General features: G+C 44.0%; 1 protein-coding gene across 1 annotated transcript in view; it reads left to right on the top strand.

The window, feature by feature from the left end:
• LOC127000170 (ficolin-1-like) overlaps positions 1–26,812 on the top strand; it is an 84,824-nt gene that overhangs the window by 39,769 nt on the left and 18,243 nt on the right. The window contains exons 7-9 of the mRNA XM_050863561.1: positions 1,198–1,387; positions 1,985–2,156; positions 5,359–5,465. Of these exons, the coding sequence (XP_050719518.1) occupies positions 1,198–1,387; positions 1,985–2,156; positions 5,359–5,465 (469 nt within the window). The remainder of the gene's footprint in view (positions 1–1,197; positions 1,388–1,984; positions 2,157–5,358; positions 5,466–26,812) is intronic.

The following is a 26,812-nucleotide window of genomic DNA, read 5'->3' as shown; positions in this document are numbered from 1 at the left end:
TTGGGAAAAAAGAGGAGAGGTTAAAAACGGGTTGAGACGGACGCTGCATCTTTCTGGTAATTGGGATCGTTAGTCGATATTTTGGTATTTATTAATATGCTTGTATTTTTTTTCCTTTTTTTTCTTGATTTTTTTTTCTTCTTTGTTACCTCTTTTTTTTCATTTTCTTCTGCTTCTGCTTTTCGTTACAATCATTATCGTCATCATCGTCAGTTGTAGTAGTTAGTAGTGGTAGTAGTAGAAGTAGTAGTAGTAGTGATAGAAGTAGTAGTAATAATAGGGGATGTAGCAGCTATAGCGTTAGCAGAGGTGGACAAGTGCGGTACTCAGTGCGGTAGTGCGGTAGTACCGCATCACAAAAAAAAGTACCGCACTTCCGCAAAATTTCTGAAAATGCCGCACAACCGCGGACCGCACTAAATAATCCTGCGGTACTTTTTTTACGGTACTTTGAAAATTATCGAAGACGACATTTGCAGCGCGGCATGCTCACAGAAATATTTTCTTTTTACAGTGAATCGGACTCAATCAGTCAATCAGTATGTCATCAGAATCAGTGATTCAATCATTCTGACTTTTCAGTTATTGTTCAAAATTAAATACTGAATAGACAGACTAAACTACTACACTGCGCGTCTTCTTTAACCCGCGCGGTGCCGGCCATTTCAACCCTCGACCCGTCCGTGGTGCCGGCCGATTTTTCATTTTGTAAATTAAGGCAATTGTACTATTTTAAGCATGTTTTCTTTATTTGGATAGCCAGGATAGGCACTGAAGTATTTTTTTATTTTGACTACCGCTACCGCAGTACCGCACACCGCGTACCGCAATGGGAAAGAAAAAAATGGGACCGTACTACCGCAACCGCACTACTTCGGAAAAAGTACCGCACTACCGCAACCGCACTACTTCGGAAAAAGTACCGCACTACCGCAACCGCACTACTGATTTTTCAGTACCGCGCCCACCTGTGAGCGTTAGTATAAGTAGCTTCAGTAATACGATTATCAATAATAACAATAAAAGCACAATAACAATCACAAAACCCAACAAAACACAAACACACACAAGCACACACAAAACATTGAAAACAAACACCCTTCCCATACCCACTTCCTTCCCTCAAAATAATCCCCACAAACATCACACCACATACTAACCCATCTCGCCTAACTTCCCTCTATCTCTCCCTCAAAGCCTGGATCAGCTGGCCAACAATACGTGCCCCGGGGACAGGCGCGGAGGCTTGGGCGGTCCGGAGCGACGAGGCATCTCCCCCAGCCTCTCGCGGTCCCGGCAACAGCGGACCTACCTGACGGGGGCCAAGGAGAGGTCGGCGCAGGATGATCTCGCATACTTCCCCACTGAGAACGGCGTGGAGAAGGAGGTGAGGCGAGGAGTGTGTGTTTTTGGATGAGTTCGTGTGTGTGTGTGTGTAGATTAGGGTTGGTGTATTTGTATATGTGTGGGAAAGGGGAGAGGGGAAAGTAGAGAGGGGAAAATAGAGAGAGGGGAAAGTAGAGAGAGGGTAAAGAGAGAACACAGAGAAACAGAGGGAACAGAACCAAGCAACCATAGTTCTTTGTGATGGAGTTAGTGTGTGTGTGTGTGTGTGTGTGTGTGTGTGTGTGTGTGTGTGTGTGCATATATGTGCGTGGAGGGCGGCGGGAGTGGAGACAAAGTACAGAGAGGGTAGAGAGAGGATAATAATAGTCAGATAGATATAGATAAATAGCTAGCTAGATAGACAGGTAGATAGGAAGGTATATAGATAGAGACAACAAAATTTAGCAGTCATATATATTCACCCCCAAAAATCACCAAAACTACAGAAAAAAACAGCAATAAAGAAGCAAAATCAATACCACAAAACACCCACCCTCGCACGTCACCCTCACCCCCCACATACATCACCCTCAGCCTACACCTCTCTCACACATCCCTCTCACACACATCCTCACACACACTCCCTCCTTCCCCCCAGGCACCAGGAGCTCGCAGTGACGGGCGGAGGAGAGGCGACGTGGACGAGTCTGGGTCCTGGCAGATGCGGGGCGTGCAGGGGCGGCCCATCACGGAGGTCCAATCACTCAACCTGGGGATGGTGACTCGCCTGGCCTCGGAGATCGCCAGGCAGATGACCGAGGAGGACGCAGGTTAGTGCCTGGGATGCTCAGCTGATTGGTTAGTTGAGGGTTTGGGAGACAGTTCAGCTTATTGGTCAGGTGAGAGTCAGAGATCGAGGTCAGATAGTTCAGCTCATTGGTCACTTGTGGGTCTGGGAAATAGTAAGTCAATTGGTCAGTTGAGGGTCAGGGAGTTCAGCCTTTTGGTCAGTTGAGGGTCAGGGAGTTCAGCTTTTCGATCAGTTGAGGGTCAGGAGTTCAGCTTATTGGTCAGTTGAGGGTTAGGGACTTCAGCCTTTTGGTCAGTTGAGAGTCAGGGAGTTCAGCCTTTTGGTCAGTTGTGGGTCTGGGAAATAGTAAGCCCATTGGTCAGTTGAGGGTCAGGGAGTTCAGCTTATTGGTCAGTTGAGGGTCAGGGAGTTCAGCTTATTGGTCAGTTGAGGGTCAGGGAGTTCAGCTTATTGGTCAGTTGAGGGTCAGGGACTTCAGCTTATTGGTCAGTTGAGGGTCAGGGAGTTCAGCTTATTGGTCAGTTGAGGGTCAGGGAGTTCAGCCTTTTGGTCAGTTGAGGGTCAGGGAGTTCAGCTTATTGGTCAGTTGAGGGTCAGAGACTTCAGCCTTTTGGTCAGTTGAGGGTCAGGGAGTTCAGCTTTTTGGTCAGTTGAGGGTCAGGGAGTTCAGCTTATTGGTCAGTTGAGGGTCAGGGAGTTCAGCTTTTTGGTCAGTTGAGGGTCAGGGAGTTCAGCTTTTTGGTCAGTTGAGGGTCAGGGAGTTCAGCTTATTGGTCAGTTGAGGGTCAGGGACTTCAGCTTATTGGTCAGTTGAGGGTCAGGGAGTTGAGCTTTTTGGTCAGTTGAGGGTCAGGGAGTTCAGCTTATTGGTCAGTTGAGGGTCAGGGACTTCAGCCTTTTGGTCAGTTGAGGGTCAGGGAGTTCAGCCTTTTGGTCAGGTGAGGGTCAGGGAGTTCAGCCTTTTGGTCAGTTGAGGGTCAGGGAGTTCAGCTTTTTGGTCAGTTGAGGGTCAGGGAGTTGAGCTTTTTGGTCAGTTGAGGGTCAGGGAGTTCAGCTTTTTGGTCAGTTGAGGGTCAGGGAGTTGAGCTTTTTGTTCAGTTGAGGGTCAGGGAGTTGAGCTTTTTGGTCAGTTGAGGGTCAGGGAGTTCAGCTTTTTGGTCAGTTGAGGGTCAGGGAGTTCAGCCTTTTGGTCAGGTGAGGGTCAGGGACTTCAGCCTTTTGGTCAGTTGAGGGTCAGGGAGTTCAGCTTATTGGTCAGGTGAGGGTCAGGGAGTTCAGCCTTTTGTTCAGTTGAGGGTCAGGGAGTTCAGCCTTTTGTTCAGTTGAGGGTCAGGGAGTTCAGCTTATTGGTCAGTTGAGAGTCAGGGAGTTCAGCTTATTGGTCAGTTGAGGGTCTGGGAGATAGTTCAGCTTATAAGAACATAAGGAGACTGCAAAAAGCCGGTAGGCCTATGCAAGGAAGCTCCTGTGAACCTAAGCCTACGTACACTCACTATCAATGTATTTATCTATTTTTTCAATATATCTGTCGTATTGGCACTCACGTCATGACTGCCAAGCCTGTTCCACTCACCCACCACTCCTTTGGTAAATTAATTCTCGCTCATGTCCTTGTTGAATCTGTTTAATTTTATAGGCCTATTGAGGGTCCCGGAGATGCAATTACCTGCGGCCTCCTCTTAGTGTATCTATCATTATTATTGTCTAGTAGCTTTTTTATCTCACATTTTAAAGCTCGTGTATGGAGGGATAATAATTTTGAGAGGAATAAGATTAAACACCCTCATTAAGGGGCTAAGGGAGAACAGGTTAATGAAGATATATGCGAGCACTTGTACAAACATTGAACGTGTAGATGACAAGATAATGGAAGTAATTATGATGATCAGTAGCACACGTAGGTAATTAACGCGTGACGAGTGATGTTAGCTGGAAAAGGTGTGATGAAGCGACACGTGTAATTGCTCACAATATTAGATGGTGAATTGCTGATACGTGAAAGTGTGATGAAATATATGAAAGAGAACAGGTGCGATATAGGAAAGAGAGAATAGTATGTTATCTAAATTTCCAGATGACAGTAGTAGTAATTAGTAGTAACAGTAACAGTAATAAGAGTAGTAATTTTAGTAGCAACAGTAATAGTAGTTTTAATAGTTATGAATCTACGTCAAAAAATTGAAATAGTAGTTTGCTAGTTATATTTACAAACGTTAACGGCAATAGTAGTAGTTATAGTAGTAATAGTAGTGGTAGAAGTAGTAGTAATAGAAGTAGTAGAAGTAGCAGTCGTAGCAACAGCAGTAGTAGTAGTAGTAGTAGTAGTAGTAGTAGTAGTAGTAGTAGTAGTTATAACAGTAATAAATCTACATCATATAAAAAAAAATAGAGAGCAGGTCGTTATTTAAATTTCCCGACATACAATTAACGTCAAAGTCGCGTCACCCGAACCATTAAGTCGAGAGATGAATTGGAGGTGTTTAATTAAAGGCATAAATATCACGCGGGTGACCTCTGCCGCCTCGGCCCTCGATAACCCCCATCAATATCTGACCTCAAGTTGTCCCAGATGACCCCTCCACCTCCCTCATTTGCAGTATGGCCTCCACTCCCCCCTCAATCTGACCCCCATCCTTCCTCCTCCACAGCTTGACCCCCTACTCCAAAATCCTCCTCCTCCTCCTCCTCCTCCACCTCCTCCTTCTCCTCCTTTCCTAATTCCTCATCCTTCCCTACCTCCTCCTCCTCTTCCTTATACTCCAATTCCTCAGTCTTTCCCTTCCTCAGTTCATCTTCCTTTTCCTCATCTTCTAGTTCCTCTCCTTTCTCCTCTTCCTCATCATCACTAAACTCCTCTTCCTCTTCCTTTCTCCCTCTTTTGTCATCCTTCTTCAATTCCTCCATATTCTCCGTTTCTTCGTCCTCTTTCTCCTCCTCGTCTTCGTCCACCTCCTCGTCCTCGTCCTCGTCCGCCTCGTCCTCGTCCTCATCCTCCTCGTCCTCCTCATCCTCGTCCTCGTCCTCATCCTCCTCGTCCTCCTCATCCTCGTCCTCGTCCTCGTCTTAGCCCTTGTCCTCGTTGTCCTCGGAAGCTTGATAACAGTTTTTCCCCACTAAGATAAACCAGTTCCTGCCACCGCCACCATCACCCCTCCTCCTCCTCCTCCTCCTCGTCCTCCTCGTCCTCCTCCCCCTGCCTGACCCCCCTCCTCCTCCCTCAGTCAGCACTCAACCCCGGGATTGCGCCGCCGTAGCCGCTGCAGGAGAGACAACCAGCGGCGTCTACACCATCTACCCCGCCTCCTGCACCGCCCGCTTCTCCGTGCAGGTAAGGGCAGGTGTACAGGTGCGCGGGCAAGGCGTCACGCACTCACCTTTGTCTCGTGTATCTTTCGTCTTGCCTTTTAATTGATGTTTGTGTCTCTGTTGTGTTTTAATGTCTTGTTTTTTTCTGTTTTTTTTGTGTGTGTGTTCTTTATTTTGTATGTGTTTTTTGTTTCGTTTTTCGTTTTTATTTCTGTTTTTTTCGTTATTTTGTGTATTTTGTTTTGTTTCTTCGTTTTTTGTCTTGCTTTTCTTTGTGTGTGTTCTTTTGTCTGTTGTGTTTTCTGTTGTATTTTTTTTATGTGTTCATGTCTATTATGTTTTAACGTCTATTGTCTCTATTTCCTCTATCTTTTGTCTTGCTCTTAATGTCTGTGTTTTGTATGTTCTTTGCCTCGTTTTCTTATCCTCGTTCATAGTTTTGGTAAGTGTTATTCTGTGTTGTTTAATTGTCCCTCGTGTTGTGTGTTCTTACCCTCGTTTTGTTCTTCATCTTCGTCTATGTTAATTTTCTAATGTGTTATTGGTTTTTGTTTGTCTCGTTTTTACTTTATCGTAGTCTGCCTGTGTTGATTCTAAGGCTCTCATTTACCTTTATCTTTATCGTCCATCTTTCTCTGCGCTGTTTATTTGCCTTATTTTGCTTTATCTTCGTCTATCTTCCTGTGGCGCTTCTTCGTCTCTCATTTTCCTGTATCTTGATCGTCTGTCTTTCTCGTGTGTTGATTTTAAGTCTCATTTTTCTTTATCTTTATCGTCCATCTTTATCTGTGCTGTTTATTTGCCTTATTTTGCTTTATCTTCGCCTATCTTCCTGTGGTGCTTCTTAGTCTGTCATTTTCCTGTATCTTGAGCGTCTATCTTTCTCGCGTATGTGTCCATATCTTGTTTATTTGTCCCGTTTGCCTTATATTCGCTGATCTTTCTTTCTGTGTTAATTTATCTTTTTTTCTTTATCTTCGTCCATCTATTTTTTTTTTTTTTTTTTTTTAAAGGAGACAGCTCAAGGGCACAAAAGTAAACATTAATAAAAAAAAAAAAAGAATCCAAAGAGGTGGCCAAAAGATAAGTCAGTTTTGGGAGGAGAGGTCCTGATACCCTCCTCTTGAAAGAGTTCAAGTCGTAGGCAGAAGGAAATACAGATGAAGGAAGATTGTTCCAGAGTTTAGGATGAGCATGAGTAGAAAGTCGATGCAGTTAGCAAGTTCAGAAGAGCAGTCAGCGTGGAAATATCGATAGAAGATAGAAAGAGAGCATGCGGCGGAATTTAAGAGGTAGAAGACTATCAGTATGAGGAGGAGAGCTGATGAGACGAAGAGCCTTTGCCTCCACTCTGTCCAGAAGAGCTGTGTGAGTGGAGCCCCCCCACACATGAGATGCATACTCCATCCATTGTTTCTAAGCCTCAATTTTCTCTATCTTTATCGTTCATGTGTCTAGTGTGTGTTCCTGTATAGTTAATTTGTTCTCTTTTACTCTATCTTTGTCTATCTTTCTGTGTCGCCTCTTAGTTTCTCATTTTTCCCTTATCTTTGTCTATCTTTCTAGTATGTGTTCCTCTGTCTTGTTTATTTGTCCTGCTTTTCGCTATCTTCGTCTATCTTTCTGTGTCGATTCTCATTTTCTCATTTTCCTCTTATCTCCGTTTATATTTCTGGTTCGTGTTCCCCTGTGCTGTTTATTTGCCTCATTTTGCTCTATCTTCGTCATCTGAGTGTTGTTTATTAGTCAGTCATTTTCTTTTATTTTCGTCTATTTTTTTATCGTGTGTCCCTTTCTGTGTTTCTTAGTCCCATATTCCTTTTACTTTTGTGTGTATTTGTGTCGTTTCTTAGTTTCTCTTTTTTGCTTCATCTTCGTCTATTTTTCTATTACGTGTCACCTTCTGTTGTTTGTTCCATTTTCTTTTATCTCCGTCCATCTTTTTAGTAACTGTTCCTCTTCCATTTTCATTTGTCTTCCGTATTTTCTCTCTCTTGTCTTTGTGTTATTTCCTCGTCTCTCAATTTCCTTTATCTCCCTTTTTATTTTCTTGTGAGTGTTTCCTCTGTCGCTTATTTGTCCTTTTTACCTTTATGTTCGTCTATCGTTCTGTTGTGTATCCTCTCGTGTTGTTTAGTTGCCTTATTTTCTTTAATTTTTCTTCTTTCTAGTGAGTGATTATCCTTGTTGTTCCTCAGTCTTCAATAACACGTTTGTACCCTTTAACTTTTATCTTCGGCCCGCCTTTTAGTGAGTGTTCATCCATGTTCCGTTGTCTCATAAAGTGTTCCGATCCCTTCTTTATCTTCCTTCGGCTTCCTATAGTGAATGAGTTAATCTGTCTCCACTCTCTCACTTAACCCTCTTTATCTCTCTCCAGCTATTAAGTGAGAGAGTTTATCCATGTTTCACTTTTCTCTGGTGTCTCAGGTGGGCTGATTGTAAGTGCTCGGGTGCCTTTTATACCTGTCCAGTTATCTAGTGAAAGAGCTGACCAGTGTTACGATCCCTTATTTGTGCCTCTGTTTGGTGTCCCTCTCACTTCGGTTGTAGTTAAATGGTTCGACTCCTTGTTTTATCTCCCTTATTTGTGTCTCTGTTTGGTATCCCTTTCATTTGGGTTGTCGTCAAATGGTTCAGGTCGTTGTTTTATCTTCGTCCAGCCTTGTAATGAAAGAGTAGGTCCGTGTTTCTCTCCCTTATGACTTATTGGTTGGTGTCCTTGCAGCTTCCGTATCTCTCTTCGACTCCTTACTGAGAGAAATGAGTTATGTCTTTGCTCGCATTCTGGTTACCTTTTAGTGTCTCATAAGTCTTCTGAACTCTTTTTTTTCTTCTCTACGACCCACAAAACGATTCCCTCTTTTTCTTGCATTTTATTTTGAGTCTTGTTTTCTTGTGTCGAGATTTTTGGGCTCGACTTGTCAATACTGTTTGATATTCCTTAAGGCAAAAGGAGATGCAGTAAGAGTTAATTACAAGAAAAGTCTCTTCTCTCGATAATCAATATATATATTTCGAAGGTCCTTGCTTAATCGCGGCTTTTCTCAAATATCACCCATGCTGTTAAGACTTCGCTAGTATAAATATGAATCTTATTATCATCATTTTCATCATCATAATCATCAATGTTTTTTTATCTCCATCATCATCATATTCATCAACATTCAACTACCTCTTCTGATCAGACTAAGATGAGTGTACCAGTTTAAAAAAAAATGTATCAGCCATCGTATTAAGACATCGTTAGTGTAGAAGTGAGTCATATCCTCATTATCATCACCATCATTATTTATATCATCATCATCATCATTATCCTCATATTCATAAACACTCCACGCCCTACATAAACCAGATTAAGGACGTGCGCGCCAGTATATAAAAAAAAGCAACAACAACGAGTCTCAGGTAACCACGGCGGAGATATGACAGGCGTGTGACAGGCGAAGGGCAGCCAGGCGAGGGCAGCGCGTGAGAACAGATGTTACGGGGCGCCGAGGACAGGTAGCAGAGGCAATTAAGGACGTGTCGATGTGTTTAAGTGGCAGCTCCGTTGACAACCTAATTAGTGTCGCGGTGGCGGGCAAAACTCCGCTCACTCATTACCGGAGTACCCGCGCCATCATGCAGTGTTTTCAGATAGTCACACGCAGAACATTGCATTCATCAGTTCCAGGCCCCCAAACCGCCTTAGCCACTCCAATTACGATATCCAGTTGAAGTTAGTGTTAAAACCGTAAAGTATCGATGTGCTTTTTGTATACTTATGGGTCAGAAAGCGATATAGACGATGTGCGAAGTGCGTTGATCTGGTAAAAAACGAAGAATTGCTAATTAACGCGTGGGCCCGAGAGGTGATGCCAGGGTGATTGCTTGTAGGAGATAAGGCGGCGACAGGTTGGTGATACGGACGCGTGTTTTATGTAGAGTAGGTGTGGGTTATCGGCGGCAGATCTTGGTGTAGAAAATGAAGGTTATCTTTGACGTCTTTAACAATTTGGCTTCCAAGTACGCACATTTGACACGGCTCTCGTAGGTGTTATGGGCATTTCCAGGGTAGTTGTATGACCCTTGTGGTAGTTTGACCCTTTTCCTATGCCATGAACGTGAAAAAAACACTCATGGGAATCCGATTAATCTCCTTTTCGGCTTTAGGAGAACGTTGATGTGAGAAGCGGAAGTGTCAGAATACCAACTTCAGCGTACCCAAAACGTTTATTACAGCAGTTTTTATAGAAGATCCGTGAATGTTCTTAATCTAGTGAAAAAATGCGAGTTATCGGCGACAGATCTTGGTGTAGAAAATGTGTTATCTCTGATGTCGTAGTATACCCAGAAGTTTAATCCGGTAGTGTTTGTTTTAGTGAAGATACGCGAATGTTTTTTTGCGAGTTATCGGCGACAGAGCTTGGTGAAGAAAATGTGTTATCATCCTATGTCGTAATATACCCAGAAGTTTTATTCCGGTAGTTTTTGTTTTGGTGAAGATACGCGAATGTTTTTTTGTTTTTTTAACTAGTGAAAGAAAGCCGAGTTAGCAGCGATAGATCTTAATGTAAAAAATGTGTGTTATCTCTGTCATCTTTGTGTATCCAGAAAACTTAGTAAGGTAGCTTTTGTTACAGAAGATACACAACTGTGCTTAACCTACTGAAAAAATTCGTTAACAGTGACAGAGTTTAGAGTAGAAAATATAGATATCTTGGGCGTCTCAGTATACCCAGAAGGCTCGTTTTTTTATTTTTATTTTTTATTTTTACAGAGATACGTGAATGTGAAAGTGAATGAAAGTGAAGGAAAAGCGAGTTAGCAGTTACAGATCTTAGTGTAGAAAATGTATGTTATCTTTGGCGTCTTAATATACCCGGAAGGTTCATTTTGGTAGTCTTTATTTTTAGAGCGACACGTAAATGGGAAAGCATACTCCTTAAGTTCTTATGTTCTTATGTAAAAGAAAGCGAAACAAAAGCGAGTTATCAGGTACAGATCTTGATGAAAAAAATGCGTTGTCGCTGATGTCCCTGAAAGATTAGTAAGGTACTTTTTTTTTTTATAGAAGGTACGTGAATGTTTCTTTTTTTTTTATCTGGTGTAAGAAAAGCTTTTTATCAGTAAGGAATCAGCACCCAGATCTTGACGTAGAAATATGTGCCATGTGTGAGGTCTCTACCCAGGCGGCTTATCCAGGTAGTTATTTTTTTATTTTTTTTTATTGAGGAGGTATGAGAGAGTTCTAATGTGGTGTGGAAAATGAGAGTTATCAGTGAGGCTCAGTACCCGGATCTTGGCATAAAAATGTGTCATGTGTGAGGTCTCTACCTAGGCGGCATATCCAGGTAATGTTATTTTTTTTTTTTTTTTTACAGTGGAGGTATGAGAAAGCTCCAATGTAATATAGAAAATGAGTTATCAGTGAGGCTCAGTACCCAGATCTTGGCGTAGAAATGTGGTATATGTGAGGTCTCTACCCAAGCGGCTTATTCAGGTAGTGTTATTTTTTTTACAGTGGAGGTATGAGAGAGTTCTAATGTGGTGTGGAAAATGAGAGTTATCAGTGAGGCTCAGTACCCGGATCTTGGCGCTGAAATGTGTGTTACGTGTGAGGTCTCTACCCAGGCGGCTTATTCAGGTAATTTTTTTTTTTTTTTACAGTGGAGGTATGAGAGAGTTCTAATGTAGTGTGGAGAATGAGAGTTATCAGAGACGGCTCAGAACCCAGATCTTGGCGCTGAAATGTGTGTTACGTGTGAGGTCTCTACCCAAGCGGCTCTTATCCAGGTAGCGTTTTTTTTTTTTGTGTGTGTGTGTGGAGATACAAGAGTTCCCAATGTAGTACAGAAAATGCGGGTTATCAGTGACGGCTGAGTACCCCGAACTTAGCGTAGTAAATGTGGATTACCTCTGACGCTTCAGCACCCAGAGACATCGTCAAGGTGGTTTATAAAAGAGAAAGGCGAGGGATTTTAGTCAAGTGTAGAAATGTAACCTGCGACATCAGATTTTTTATTTTTTTATAACGAAGGAGACAGCTCAAGGGCACACAAAAAAAGGAAACAATAATAAAAAAAAAGCCCGCTACTCGCTGCTCCTAAAAAGAATCCAAAGAGGTGGCTCAGATCGTAGCGTTGGAGATGTGGGTTGGACGCCTCACCACCCAGAGTCACCGTCAAGACAGTTTATAAAGGAGGAAAAACGCGTATTGTTAATCAAGTGTAGAAGTATAATCCGTAACAGCTGAATATCTGGACTTGAGCGTAGGAAGTTTAGGTTGCCATGGACGCCTCGGCACCCAGAATCACCGTCAAGGTAGTTTATGTAGGAGATAGGTGAGCGTTTTAAGTCTAGTGTAGAAATATAATCGGAAACGGCTGAATACCAAGACTTTAGAGTAGAAAATGTAGGTTGCCATGGACGCCTCAGCACCCAGAATCACCGTCTGGATAGCTTATAAAAGTGATAAGGGAGTGTTTTTAATCTAGTGTAGATATGCAGTGAGTGACAGCTGAGTGAGTACCTAGAATTTAGCGTAGACAAGGGGGATCATTATGGACGCCTCAGCACCCAGACCCCTCATTAAGGTAGTTATAATGGAGGAGATATGAAAGTGTTTTTAATCTAGTGAAGAAATCTAATATGCAACAGCTGAGTGAGTACCTAGACTTTGGCGTTGAAAATGTTAATTAGCTTTGACGCCCCAGCAGCCAGACCCTTCTTTAATCAAGGCATTTTTATATTGGAGAAACGCGAGTCTTGTTAATATAGGGAAGAAATATAATCTGTGACAGCTGAGTACCTAAACGTTTGCGTAGAAAAGGGGAGTTACAATGGACGTCTTGTCACCTAGACTCTACATTAATTAAGGTATTTCAAATAGAAGATCAACGAGTCTTGTTAATTTAGTGTAGAAATATAATCTGTGACAGCTGAGTACCCAAACCTCAGCATCGAAAACGTTAATTATCTCTAACGCCTCAAGCCCCGAGACCAATAATTAAGGTAGTCCATGAAGGAGGGTTTCTTGAAGGGTCTTTTGATAAGGATCCTATTGCGTTCACGCCACCTTAACCTCCGGCGAAGATAAACAGACATCGAAGTCGCCGTCAAGATATTGGCCGCCGTCAGCTCACTCCAAACCACCGGCCGATCAAGGCGACTAAAGGGGGGACTAAAGAGGAGTGATAGTGAACAATAAACACCCATTCACTCTCATCATGACCTTAGCGGAAATATAATCAGAGGCACGCCAGTCCTCCTCGGGTGAGCAGTTCGGCCGGCCCTTCCGGTCCGCCGGTTAAGTTGACTGTCTGGCTGCTCACCCGGGTCTTGGTACGGGCTGCTACTGGGCGCCTGCCCGGGGGGCCCGTGTCTCCGTCGCTGCTCGCCGGCTGATACCCGTGGCTGTGGCGGCGGCGGAGACGTCCCTATAACCGCCCCGAGTTTTGCATCGCTCGCTCCCCCTTACAGAGCCCCCTTTGTGCAAAGGCCCTGTTCCCTTCTTGAAGGGGTAAATCTTAAAGAAGAAGAAGAAGAAATATAATCAAAACAGACATCGAGGTAACCGTCAATATCGTGGTCGCCATCAGCTCACTCCGAACCGCCGGCCGATCAAGGCGACTGAAGGAGGAACTAAAGGGGAGTGATAGTGAATAACAAACGCCCACTCACTCCCATAACGACCTTGGCGGGAATAAAATCAAGCCAGACATCGAGGTAACCGTCAAGATATTGGTCACCGTCAACTCACTCCAACCCGCCGGCCGATCAAGGCGAGTGAAGAGTAGACTGAAGGGGAAGGGATACTGAATAACAAACACCCACTGGCTCCCATCAGGACCTTGGCTTGGCGGAAATAAAATCAAAACACCGGCGCCAAGACTGCCCGACGCGGATAAATGACGCATCGATCCAAGTGGCATATTTAATGAGCCTCCGCGGAGCGGCGCGACAAAAATCGAGTAGTAAAAGCTAATGCAGTTCCCGCGTCGGTGTCAATATGGAATGAGGCCTGTCAGGGGTGTTTGTCCGGCGGGAGAGAGAGAGAGAGAGAGAGAGAGAGAGAGAGAGAGAGAGAGAGAGAGAGAGAGAGAGAGAGAGAGAGAGAGAGAGAAAGACAGGTCAAGAGACAAACATACAGAGAAAGAGAGAAAGAATAGACAGGTAGACAGACAGAAAGACAGATACACAGACAAATAGATAGACAAAGACAGAGGAAAACAGTTAAAACACCCACACAGATGTCAGACAGAGAAACAGACAGGCAGACAGACAAATAGAAAGACAAATAAACAATCAGACAGACAGAAAGACAGACAGACAGAGACAGAGAGAAGCAGCTAAAATACACACATCGACATCAGACGGAGAGAAAGAGACAGAAAGGCAGACAGTGTGTGTGTGTGTGTGTGTGTGTGTGTGTGTGTGTGTGTGTGTGTGTGTGTTTAAAGGGCGTGGCTGTGCAAAGACTAGCTTGGAAATGTGTCTCCATCCGCCTGAGTTGGAGAGCCGATCAGTCGAGGCAGGAAGGCAAGCAGGAAAGCGACAACTGGAAGGAGGGACAAGGAGAGGAGGGGCTCGAGGGGGGGGGGGGGGGGCACACGAGTAAGGGAGGGCGGCGACTCGGCTCACTCCTCTCATCCCGCATCGCTTAGGCTGGGCATGCACCCTTATCGTCGCCTCTTATGGCCCGGAGACAAAGCGACTTGTTACACATAATGGAGGCCGCGTCGTTACTCGCTTGACCGCGCATCCGAGTCACCCAAATAAGTGATGGGGTGTTACGACTGTGATTTTTTTTTTTTTTTTTTTTTTTTTGCTTCTATATTCTTTTTGCTCGGTTTTCATATATGTGCATGCGAGCGGCGCGGACCTTGGCTCACCCTGGCCGTCCTCCGTCTCCAGGATCTGATATTTATGTTGTCCGGCTTTGCATATGCATCTGTGGCAGCGTAAATTAATGGTTATCTGATGGTCTATGCGTGTTTAAAAGGATCCACACACGTTAACCCGGATTTATAGGACTAATCAAGGTTGTAAGCTCGTTAAGAAAGAATAAGCTACTGAGGGACAAGAAGAGGAACGAAAGGGATAAATAGGTTAGAATTAATGGGAAAGAGAGATAGAAGAACGAAGGAAGAAGAAAAGAAATACAAATAAGGCCAAATTAACGTGATCAGTAAAGGAAGACAAGATCGAGACAAATGGAAATGGAAAATAACGAAAGAGAAAGAGGAGAAGGAGAATGATGAGAAGGAGGAGGAGGAAGAGGAGGAGGAGGAGGAGGAAAGGAAGACATGACTGAGGGAGATATGAGAAGGTTGAAGAAACAGGAATGGAAGTGGAGACAGGAAACGAGAGAGAGAGAGAGAGAGAGAGAGAGAGAGAGAGAGAGAGAGAGAGAGAGAGAGAGAGAGAGAGAGAGAGAGAGAGAGAGAGAGAGAGAGAGAGAGAGAAGCTCTTAAAATACACACAGACATCAAACAGACAGAGAAACAGACACACAAAGATAAATAGACAGATAAATAAGCACATGGACAGGCGGCAACGACATATGGAAATTACTCTTGCAAAAAAAAAAAAAAAGGCCGACAGACAGATCCAAACATGTGCACAAACAGACACAGAAAAACTAGTCAATAGGAGGAAAAGAATCTGAGAACGTAAGACGAGAGGATCAGTGACCAAGAAGACGAGAAAAAAAAGAAAAAAAAAGGAAGAAAAAAACACAGTGAAGGAGGAACGAAGTACGATTAGGAAATGTCAGAGGAGAAGAAACAGAAGACATGGAAAAAGAGGAAGAAAGGAGAAGTGAAGGACATGAAATCGAAAGAAATGACAATAAAAGAAAATTAAAGAAAGAGAAAAGAAAGAAGGAGGAGAAAGATGAAGAGAAGAGAGATTTGAAGAGCATGAAAACAGAGGCAGTTAAGAAGAACGGGATAAAGGAGAGATGTCAATAAAAGAGAATGAGAGAAAGAGAAAAGGAACAAAAAGAGAAGGAAGAAGAGAGAAGTGAAGAGCATGAAATCAAAGGCTGTTATAGAGAAATCAAAGAAAAAAAGAATGAAAAAATGACAATAACAAAAATTAAAGAGAGAAACGAAGCTAAAGGAGGAAGAATAAGAGAGATTTGAAGTGCAGGAAACTGAAAGCGGTTATAGATAAAGCAATGAAAAAAAAAATGACAGTAAAAGAAAATTAAAGAGAGAAACGAAGCAGAAAGAGGAAGAATAAGAGAGATTTGAAGCGCCGGAAATTGAAAGCTGTTGCAGAGAAAGCAATGAAAAAAAGAATGAAAAATAACTAAAAGAAAATGAGAGAAAGTGAAGCGAAACAGAAGGAGGAAGAATAAGAGAGATTTGAAGTGCAGGAAATTGAAAGCTGTTATAGAGAAAGCAAAGAAAAAAAGAACGAAAAATAACAGTGAAAGAAAATGAGACAAAGAAAGAAAACAGGAGGAGAAATAATAGAGATTTGAAGTGCATGAAATCGGAAACTGTGAAGAAAACATAAAAAAAATAAAAAAAATAAAAAAAAGAAAAAGAAGAAGGAATTAGAGGAAACTGAACAACATGAAATCGGAGAACGCCAGAAAAAAAAGAAAATATATAAAAGATCAAAACAACAAACATATGAAGAAAAAATAAAATAAAATAAAGCTGATCGCATAACCGACAAAAAGGGAAGAAAATAAAACAAAACAAATAAAACCAATACCAAGAAACCACAAAACTATTAGAAGGCGAGGAAAACACATTAAAAACAAATTGCCACGAGGGAAGGAGAAGAAAAAAAGAAAACAAATAAAGGAGGAATGATAATAATTGGATAAGAACGAGGAGGACACGGAGGAAATTAAAATGAATACGAGGAGGAAGTTGCGTATAAAGGAGAAGGAGGAGGAGGAGGAGGAGGAAGAGGAGGAGGAGGAGAGGGAAAAAGAAGACAAGAAGTAGATGGCTTAGGATGAGGAGGAGGAGGAGGAGGAGGAGGTGACATAAAAGGAAGAGGATGGAGGAAGAGGAGGAGGAAGACGAAAAGAAGAAGATAGATAAGTGTATTCAAGAGAGGAAGGAGAAAGACGGATCAGGAGAAGAGGAAATAGAAAGACGAGAAGGAAGAAGAGGAGAAGGAAAAGGCGTTAACTTGAAGGAGGAGGAGGAGGAGGAAGAAGAAGAAGAAGAGGATGGAGGGATAGATATCAAAGAAGCTTGAGATGAGGAGGATGGAGCGAGACAAGAAAGGCGGAGGCGTTGAAGGAGGAAGAAGAAGAGGAGGAGGAGGAGGAGGAGGAGGAGGGGGAGGAAGATTAAAAGCACGTTATAATCAGCCACACACTAAACCCTCATCACTTTCCGGCAATAATCTGTGCTTTGAGAGAGAGAGAGAGAGAGAGAAGAAGAAGAAGAAGAAGAAGAAGAAAAAGACAAAGAAGAGGAACACGAAGAACTCTAAAAACACGAAAGAAGACAAAGAAGAAGAAGAAGACGAGAGTGACGAATAACATCTACAACAACAACAACAACAACAACAACAACAACAACAACAACAGCAACAACAATAAACAACACTACCACCACCACCAACAACAACAACAACAACAACAACAACAAGAACAACAAGACGAAGCGAAATATTTCAAGACGCCCAACGTGAGATTAAAACTCTTGCCTCACGCTGTTGCCTCTCTTCCCGACACTCGCAAGACAGCCTACAAAGTAATTTTTTTTCCCCGACCGCTGCAGGTAAATTTAAGCTCCTCCTCCTCCTCCTCCTCCTCCCGACTTGCATATTCCCCAAGAGACGTGATAGCAAAGCCTCTCGCCTCGCTGGGAGATGCATGCAATTTCCTTTTGAGGCGCCGAGATAAGTAGTCGACGCATGGCCCACGGATGTTTATGATCAAGGCTGTCGTAATATATTTCAAAGTCGCAAATCTTGATCGTTGAGTGAGTGGCTGAGGAGAAGAAAGGGAGGAAGAGTCGACCACGATATCCCCCTCTCCTCTCCTCTTCCTTTCCCTTTCCCATCGTTTTTTAATCAGGAAAGGAAAAAAGACCATTACATTTCCCCTTCCTTCACCTCCTTTCCTTTCCCCCTTCCATCTTTATTTAATTTGGAAAAGGAGGGTAGGAGAAGAAAGGGAGGAAGACCACGATATCCCTCTTTCCTTTCCTTTTCCTTTCCCCCTTCCATCTTTTTTTAATTAGGAAAGGAAGGAAAACCATTACATCTCCCCTTTCTTCACCTCCTCTCCCTTTCCCCTTTCATCTTTTTTTATAATTAGGAAAAGGAGAAAGACCACGATATCACTCTTTCCTTTCCTCTTCCTTTCCCTCTCCCATCTTTTTTTACTAGGAAAGAAAGGAAGACAACCTCATCCCCCCTTTCTTCACCTTCTTTCCTTTCCCTTTTCCATCTTTTTTTTTAATTAGGAAAATGGGGAAAACCACGAGATCCCCATTTCTTCAGTCCCCTTTCCTTTCCCTCTTCCATCTTTCTTGAGTGAGTGGGTGATGGTAGGAGAGGAAAGGAAGGCTACGACATCCTTCCTTTCTCCCCTCCTTTCCTTTTCCTCTTCCATCTTCCTTGAGTGATAGGGTGAGGCTAGGAGAGGAAAGGAAGCCTACGACACCCCTCTTTTCTCACCTCCTTCCCTTTCCTTCTTCCATCTTCCTTGAGTGATAGGGTGAGGATAAGAGGGGAAAGGCAGGAGACCACGACATCTCTTTTTCCTTTCCTCCTTCCCTTTCCCCCTTCCATCTTCCTTGAGTGATAGGGCGAGGAGAAGAGGGGAAAGGCAGGGTGACCACGAGATCCCCTTTTCCTCACTCCCTTCCTTCCTTCCTTCCTTCCATCTTCCATTCCCTATTTCCCCATCACTCTTCTTTCTTACCTTACTTTTTCTTACCTCTAACTGTGGGATACATGACACAACACACCCCTACATAACACTACATTCATCTCTCTTCACCTTCTTTCCTTTCCCTCTCTTCCATCTTCCTTAACTTCCTTTCCTATTTGGTTTCGTTCAGCTACTTAACTATCATATTATCTACATCACTAAATCCTCTTTTCTTCGGACCCTTTCTTTCCCCTCTTCATCCTCCTTCCCCTACTTTCCGATCATTTTTATTACGGCTGTGTCCAAACCATACATACATACCCCCACACCCCCTTACATACGACTACAAACATCCCCCTTGCTTTCCTCTTCCTCTTCTTTCCATCTTCATTCCCCTTCTTCCCTATTTTCTTGCCTCTGTATGCAAACCTACCTTCCTGCTACCCACTTACCCTTCATTCTTGAGTGAGTGAGTGGGAAGAAAAGGGAGACAAAAGGAGATCGCTGCCCCTACCATCACCCACTCCGGCCTCTTGCATACTCCTTACGTTATTATGCTCTTCTCACTCCTTATCGCCCTTATTTCCAAAACCTTCCACCCCACACCCATTTCATTAACCCACTCCATCTCCTCCACTCACTCAGTCCACTCAGCCATCCAGCCTTGACTGAGAGAGAGGGGAAGGGACAGAAAAAACTTTGCCCTGTACCTCACCGTTCCCTTCCCCATCTTTCCCCATCCTTCTCCTTGTCTTCCCTTTCTTCCTATATTGTCAGCGTGCAGCCACTCAGCCATTCACTAAGCCATCCATCGTTGAATGAGAGAGAAGGGAAGGGGGAGAAAAATCATTGCTTCATTTCTCACCGCCCACATCTCCTTCCTTCTCATTACTTCCTCTTGCTTCCCCTTCCTTGCCATTACTTCCCTTTCCTTCCCCTTCCTTCCACATCCTTACCCTTGCTTCCCCTTCATTTCCCGTCCTTCCCCCTTCCTTCACTTCCTTCCCCTTACTTAACCTTGCTTCCCCTTCCTTCCACTTCCTTACCTTTGCTTCCCCGTTATTTCCCGTCTTTCCCCCTTCCTTTCCCCTTCCTGCACTTCCTTCCCCTTCCTTCCTGTTGCTTCACTTTACTTCTCTTTCCTTCCCCTTCCTTTCCCCTTCCTTTCCCTTTCTTCCCCTTTATTCCCTCTCCTTCCCTTTGCTTCCCCTTCCTTCCCATTCCTTCCCCTTTCTTCCCCCTCCTTCCCCTTTATTCCCCTTCGTTCACCCTTCTTTCACCTTTCTTCCCACTCCTTCCCCTTCATTCCCTTTCCTTCACCCTTCTTTCACCCTTTTTTCCCCTTCCTTCCCCTTCCTTCTCCTTTCTTCCCTTTTCTTCCCCTTCCTTCCTATCCCATCAGCGTGCAGCAACTCAGCCGCTCAGCCGCTCAGCCACTCAGCCATCCAGCCATCCATCCAGCCTGCCATGACGCGCCTGTCCAAAAACGGCTTACCAACAAGCTTAAAGAAGGCTGGATATTAGGACACACACACACACACACACACACACACACACACAGGCAAGCAAGAAGGTATGGGCACGTCTTCAAAACAGTCATGGATATCGAGCTAAATTACGTACACATGGCCCGCAGATGCATGCAAGGGTACACACGAGGGACATAACACACACACACACACACACACACACACACACACACACACACACACACACACACACACGTCACCCACACAATCCACTTCGACGTAAGAGAGTGGAGGAGAGTTGTGACCCATTCTTCCACTCCTCCCCTCCCCCCTTCCCCTCCCTCCCCCCCTTCCCTCACCCTTACCTCCAACCCTTGCCCTCTGCCCTTGCCAACCACACACCCCATTCTTACTCATTCCTACCTTCCTTTGTCCCCCTTAAGGCGGTGTCACACTAGCACTTTTTCCGTCAACTTTTTCCGTCGTTTTTCTGAAAATCGTCGATATCTTGGCTGCAGCCTGTCACACACAAACTGTGTTTCGTCTGAAACTTTCCGTCGGCACAGACCAAGGAATGTAAACAAACATGGAGTCCACGCTGCGGCAAAGATACGCTGCTCTGAACCTAATACTGTGTATTGTGAGACTTAGACGAGCTAAACAAGCCAAAAAGCGTGCATGGATGCGCTCATGGTTGGCTCGTCGGGAAAGAGAAAGTGTGTACCACAGGCTGTTAAAAGAGCTGAGTTTAGAGGATCATGAGACTCTGAAGAATTGGATCAGGTTGGACAAAAGCCAGTACCACAGACTTCTGGAGTTAGTGACACCTCTTATTGCCAGAAATGACACCAGGATGAGGAAGGCTGTCACTGCAGGAGAGCGTTTGTGACAGGCTGAAGCCACGCAGAAAGTCTCGGTCTTGGTCTTGGAAATGTAAACAAAGGCGGAAATTTGCAGGCGGAAACGATCCTGATCGTCTGACAAATTCATGCGATAAGTTCATGCGGAACGATGAAAAATCGACGGAAATCGCATTAATCGACGGAAAAAGTGCTAGTGTGACACCGCCTTTACCCATCCCTACACCTCCTTACCTTCTCTTCCTTACCCCAATGCTTTCTATCCCCTGCCATCCTGCTGTCCCCCTCCCCCTTCTTCCCCCCTCTTCCCCCCTCCTCCCCTGCCGACCTCCGCAACCACAGAACACGTGTTGATGTGCCGAGTATTAAATTTACAGCTGCAAATAACATCGGTGTACCCTAAGTGTGTGTGTGTGTGTGTGTGTGTGTGTGTGTGTGTGTGTGTGTGTCTCTCTCTCTCTCTCTCTCTCTCTCTCTCTCTCTCTCTCTCTCTCTCTCTCTCTCTCTCTCTCTCTCTCTCTCTCTCTCTCTCTCTCTCTCTCTCTCTCTCTCTCTCTCTCTCTCTCTCTCTCTTTTAAACTGACGAATCTATAGTACACAACATATTTGTATTTCACCGACGACACTTTATGCGATCGTTCGAGTAGCATATGTTTCACTGTGCACTTTTCAGGGCTTAAAATGTCACTTTTTCTCGTGCATTATTTCAAAAGCCCTTTACACTTGCTCACTGTGTATTTAGCAGCACTAGTGGTGTGGGGCATGTTCTTCGCCACCTGTGAGCAGCCACTTTTACCTGCTGGGTGGACATTTCCCTCACTGTTGGCCCTGCTGCAGTGAATGTGTTCCACAGGCGGGACACCCTGGAGGTGAAGGTCCGCTGGTGCTGGCTGGCGCGTGACCTCGGCACCCCGACCTGCTCGTGGCTGGAGAGTACCGTTCTCGTATCTCTCACAGCCTCTCGCGGGGGGAGCCTCAGTCTCGCCAGGTGTGGTACTCCTTGTACCTGGGCCTTGTGGAACACCACCAGCGCAGCGACGTCCCGGCGGTGCTCCAGAGTGTCTAGATGTATAATATCCTGAGGGGGCGGCTGGGGGTTGTTCTCCTGTAACAGTCGCTGCACCCGTCGCTCCACCTTGTCCAGTCTCTGCAGGTGTGTGGCAGCGCTGGACATCCAGGTCAGAGCCCCGTACTCCAGGTAGGATCTTACCTGGGCCTTGTAGAGGAGCATAATTCCTCGCTTGTCGAGGAAATTAGCCACTCTACGAAGGGCAGAGACACGTAGGGAGGCTTGGTGGGCGACGTGTTTCAGGTGGCGGTCGAAGCGCAGCTCTCGGTCCAAGTCCACTCCGAGGATCCTGACGTAATCCTGGAGCGGGAGGGTGACGGAGCCAAACATCACCCTTCCTTCAACAGCTTGTGTGGCTGCCGGGGACCGATAGATCACCATCGCCTGAGTCTTCTCAGGAGCAAAGTTCACCTGCCAGCGCTCCCCCCACTCCCGTATCAAGCGTAGTTGCTGGTTGACCTCAGCAACCGCTTGCTGGCTTTCTTGGCGAGGGTAGGAGAGGGAGAGCGTGCAGTCGTCAGCGTATGCAGAGACTGCTGGCAGACTCCTGAGAAGGTCGTCGATGTACAGATTCCAGAGGATAGGTCCCAGCACAGATCCCTGAGGGACTGAGGCACCCACTGGGAGGTCCTTGGACTGCTGGCCGCCGACGACGACGTGGAGGCTTCTTCCTTGAAGGTAGTCGCTCATCAGCATCAGCAGGTGTCCTTGGATGCCTTTGGCACGAAGCTTCTCCAGCAAGCCCGCGTGCCACACCCGGTCAAAAGCACCCGCGATGTCGAGAGCGACGACAATGGTATCCAGGCCGGTGTCTAGCGAGTCCTGCCAATCCCTGGAGAGGAGCAGCAGGAGGTCTGAGGTGGAGCGGCCAGATCTGAACCCAAACTGCTCTCTCTCTCTCTCTCTCTCTCTCTCTCTCTCTCTCTCTCTCTCTCTCTCTCTCTCTCTCTCTCTCTCTCTCTCTCTCTCTCTCTCTCTCTCTCTCTCTCTCTCTCTCTCTCTCTCTCTCTCTCTCTCTCTCTCTCTCTCTCTCTCTCTCTCTCTCTCTCTCTCTCTCTCTCTCTCTCTCTCTCTCTCTCTCTCTCTCTCTCTCTCTCTCTCTCTCTCTCTCTCTCTCTCTCTCTCTCTCTCTCTCTCTCTCTCTCTCTCTCTCTACTCAGATGTAGACAAGTAAATTCAGACTGCACCAAATTTTTCTTCACCAACGTTGTAGTGCGAGAATGGAATAAGCTTCCACCATCAGTGGTCCAGTGTAACACGATTGACTCCTTCAAAAATAAGCTCGACCGTCACTTCCTTCAACTTAATATCAACTAGAGTAGAAATGCAACGTTTTGGAGGCTTCTGATTAATGTAAAACATGGGTCTAGGTGTGGGGAACCTTTGTTGGTCCTATTTTCTCTATGTAAATCTCTCTCTCTCTCTCTCTCTCTCTCTCTCTCTCTCTCTCTCTCTCACTCTCTCTCTCTCTCTCTCTCTCTCTCTCTCTCTCTCTCTCTCTCTCTCTCTCTCTCTCTCTCTCTCTCTCTCTCTCTCTCTCTCTCTCTCTCTCTCTCTCTCTCTCTCTCTCTCTCTCTCTCTCTCTCTCTCTCTCTCTCTCTCTCTCTCGGATTAGCTGCTCTTATTTCAGCCTCCTTTGCGCCTTAAGGGCCGTGGGAAAGGAGCGGAAATGGAAGAGCTTAGGAAGGGAAGGAGGAGAGGGAAGGAAGAAAGGAGGAAGTGGAGGAGACAAAGAGAAAGGATCAGAAAAAGGGATAGGATGAAGGAAGCGAGAGAGGGGAAAGAAGATTGAATGCATTGATTGATTCTAAGACAGACAGAAAGACAGACAGACACACATACACACATATATACAGACGGACAGACAGACAGACACAGACATATATTGACAGTTAACCAGAAAGACGGAGGCAATCAAACACACACACACACACACACACACACACACACACACACACACACACACACACACACACACACACACACCAAAGCGGAAACCCAATTTATCAATCCGAAAAGGAAACTATCTAAGTTAGGTTGAATTGTCTTTTTTTTTCATTTGGTAGAGAAGACGAGGGAGACGAAAAAGGTTCTTGCTAAAAAATTATTATAATGCAAAAGGAGAGAAAGAAGGAGAAATGGAGACAAAAAGAGATGAAAAAGGAGAGAACGGAATAGAAAAAGGATAAAAATAGAGAAAAAAGGAGAGAGAAAGGAGAGTAAAATAGAGAAAAGGAGAGAAAGGAAGAGAAAAGGGAGAAAAATAGAGAAAAGGAGAGATAAGGGAGAGGAAAAGAGAGAAAAGGGAGAAACAAAGAAAAAGAGAAAAGGGAGAAAATAGAGAGAAAAGGAGAGAAAAGGAGAGAAAAGGGAAAAACAGAAAGAAAAGGAGAGAAAAAGAGAAAAGGAGAGAAAAGGGAGAAAAATATAGAGAAAAGAAGAGATAAGGGAGAAACAAAGGAAAAGAGAGAAAAAGAGAAAAGGGAGAAAACTATAAATAAAAAAGGAAAGGAAAGAAAAGGGAGAGACGGAAAGAAAAAAAAAGCAGATTCATGCAAAAAATTAATATGATGCAAAATGGAAGATATAATACAAGCTCATTCTGCCGTGTAAAATATTAAATCACAAAGCTGCGTTCTTCCTCGCCTTCCTTCCGTCTCTCTCCGCCTCCTTCATTCCTTCCATCCTTCATTCCTTCACGCGTGCCTTCATTCCGCTCCACTTTTTGTTAATTTAATCTTACTCTCATTTCTATATTAACGGATTCATGTTTCTCTTCATCTCATTATTTTTTTTTTATTTCCTTCCTCTTTTCTTATTTGCTTGCTTCATTTTTCCTTCCTCTCTTCCTTTCTTCTTTCATTTATTCTTTACTTTCCTTTCTTTTTCCTTTTTCCTTCTGTTTTCCTTCTCTCCAATCCTCTCTAATTTTCCTTCTTTTTTACCTTTTTCTCTTTCCTTTCCCTCTTTTTCCCTTCTTTATTTGTCCGTTTCTTTTCCCTTCTTCTTTGCTTCTTCCTTTCCTTTATTCATGGCTTCCTGTTTCTCTTCCTTTCATTATTTATTTTCTTTCCTTCTCCTTCTTCTCTTCTTTGCTTGCTTTATTTTTTCCTTCCTTTCTTCCTTTCTTCTTTCATTTATTCTTTACTTTCCCTTTTTTTCCTTTCTCCTTTTGTCTTTCAATCTTCAATCCTCTTTAATTTTCCTTATTCTTTTTTCCCTTTTTCTCTTTCCTTTCCCTCTTCTTTGCTTCTTTCTCTCCTTTATTCACGGCTTTCTGTTTCTCTTTCTTTCATTATTTTTTATCTTTCCTTCTTTCCTTCCTTCCTTGCTTCCTTCCTTTCTTCCTTTCTTTCTTTCCTCACACTCTTCCTTCCTTTCTTCCTTCCCTTACCCTCTTCCTTCCTTCCTTTCCTTTCTTCCTTTCTTTCTTTCCTCACATCCTTCCTTCCTTCCTTCCTTCCTTCCTTTCCTTACCCTCCTTCTTTCTTCCCTCCTTCCTTCCTTCCTTTGCTCCCTTCCTTCCCTTTCTCCTTTCCCCTCCCTCTCCCTCCCCTCACTCGGTTTCCTTTTATTATTACTTGCTTCTCCTTCCATGACCCTCAACTCCTCCCTTTTTAATTTCCACCTTCCATTTATAGTTGGTCCTCCCCTCTCCCTTTATCCTTTCCTCCCTTCGTTTCGTTTTTTCCCCCTCTCCTCCTCCTCTTCAGTCTTTCCCTCCCTTTGTTTCTTAATATTCGTTTCTTCCTTTCTTCCCTCTTCATTCACTTTTCTCTCCCTCATGGTTTTGTTGTCTTGTGTTCCTATTCTTATTTCGTTATGTATCTTCTTTATTCACCTTTTTTGTATCCTTTTCATTTTTAATTATTCTTCCTCTCCTTCTCACGTTTTCTACTTCTTTCTTTCGTTTCCTGCCTATTACTCTTTCTTATTTTCGTTTTTTCTCATTATCATTATCACTATTTTTGTATTTCTTCTCATCTCCTTTTATCATTTTTACTCTCTTACTCTCGATTACTCCCTCCCTCGTTTCCTTTCTTCTCTCTTCTTTCTCCTTTTCGTTCTCTTTATCCTAATCACCTTTATCTCCCTGTCATCTTCCTTTATCATTCTTACTTTCTTATCTCCTCTTTTACTTCCTTCATTCCATCTCTTCTCCTTTTCCTTCTCCCTCTCCTCTTATCTACTCCCTCTCTTCCTTCTCTCTTTTATTCCTTCCCCTAATCCACCTCTTCTCTTCTTCCTTCTTCCTTTCTGAGAAGCGAAGAAAGCCGTTTGATACATTTTAAATCACTTACGAGTATTCTTTTCTGGGAAGGGAAGGAAGGAAGGAGGAACGAGAAGGGAACGGAAAATTAACGGAGAAAAGAAAAAAAAGAAAAGAAGATAAGAAAAGAAAAAGAAAAGAACGTAGGAGTAAAGTGGAAGGAAAGAAGCAAAGAAAGAGACGAAGGAATTTACAAAGCGATAAGATGAGAACTTGATTAGATCTACAGCAACACACACACACACACACACACACACACACACACACACACACACACACACAGCATCGGGTTCCCTGTGTGTGTTATGTGTCTGTTCCCGAGTGTTTTGAAAGCCCCCGACGAGAATGGCTGATACGTGAGAGAGAGAGAGAGAGAGAGAGAGAGAGAGAGAGAGAGAGAGAGAGAGAGAGAGAGAGATGAGGGTATGCTGGTAAAATGGGGAGATTGACGAAGATAGAGTGATGGGAAGAGACAGATACACAGACAGACAGACAGACAGACAGACACACTAATCGACCAACTAACTGACTTACTGACGAATAAAAAAAACTATAAAAAGAAGAAAACAATTAAGATAGAAAGACAGACAAGCAACGAGCCAACCAACAGACGAACACACGACCAAAGAGAGTCAGTTATCCAAACAGACAAAGAGACGGTAACAGACACACAGACAGCGAAGAAAGAGACGTAGACAGACACAGGAAAAGGGACAAAAATACAGACAAAATGATGAAGAGAAAAAAAAAATATACAGAAACAAGACGTAGAAAAGGACGAAAACAACAGAGAAATATATAAACAGACAAATAAACAAACAGAAACAAGGAAGTAAACAGACAGACACACAGAGAAAGAC

This window comes from Eriocheir sinensis, chromosome 18 (assembly GCF_024679095.1).
Source record: "Eriocheir sinensis breed Jianghai 21 chromosome 18, ASM2467909v1, whole genome shotgun sequence".
NCBI lineage: Eukaryota > Metazoa > Arthropoda > Malacostraca > Decapoda > Varunidae > Eriocheir > Eriocheir sinensis.
The sequence above is the reverse complement of the archived record's forward strand: the minus strand, read 5'-3'. Positions and strand labels throughout refer to the sequence as shown.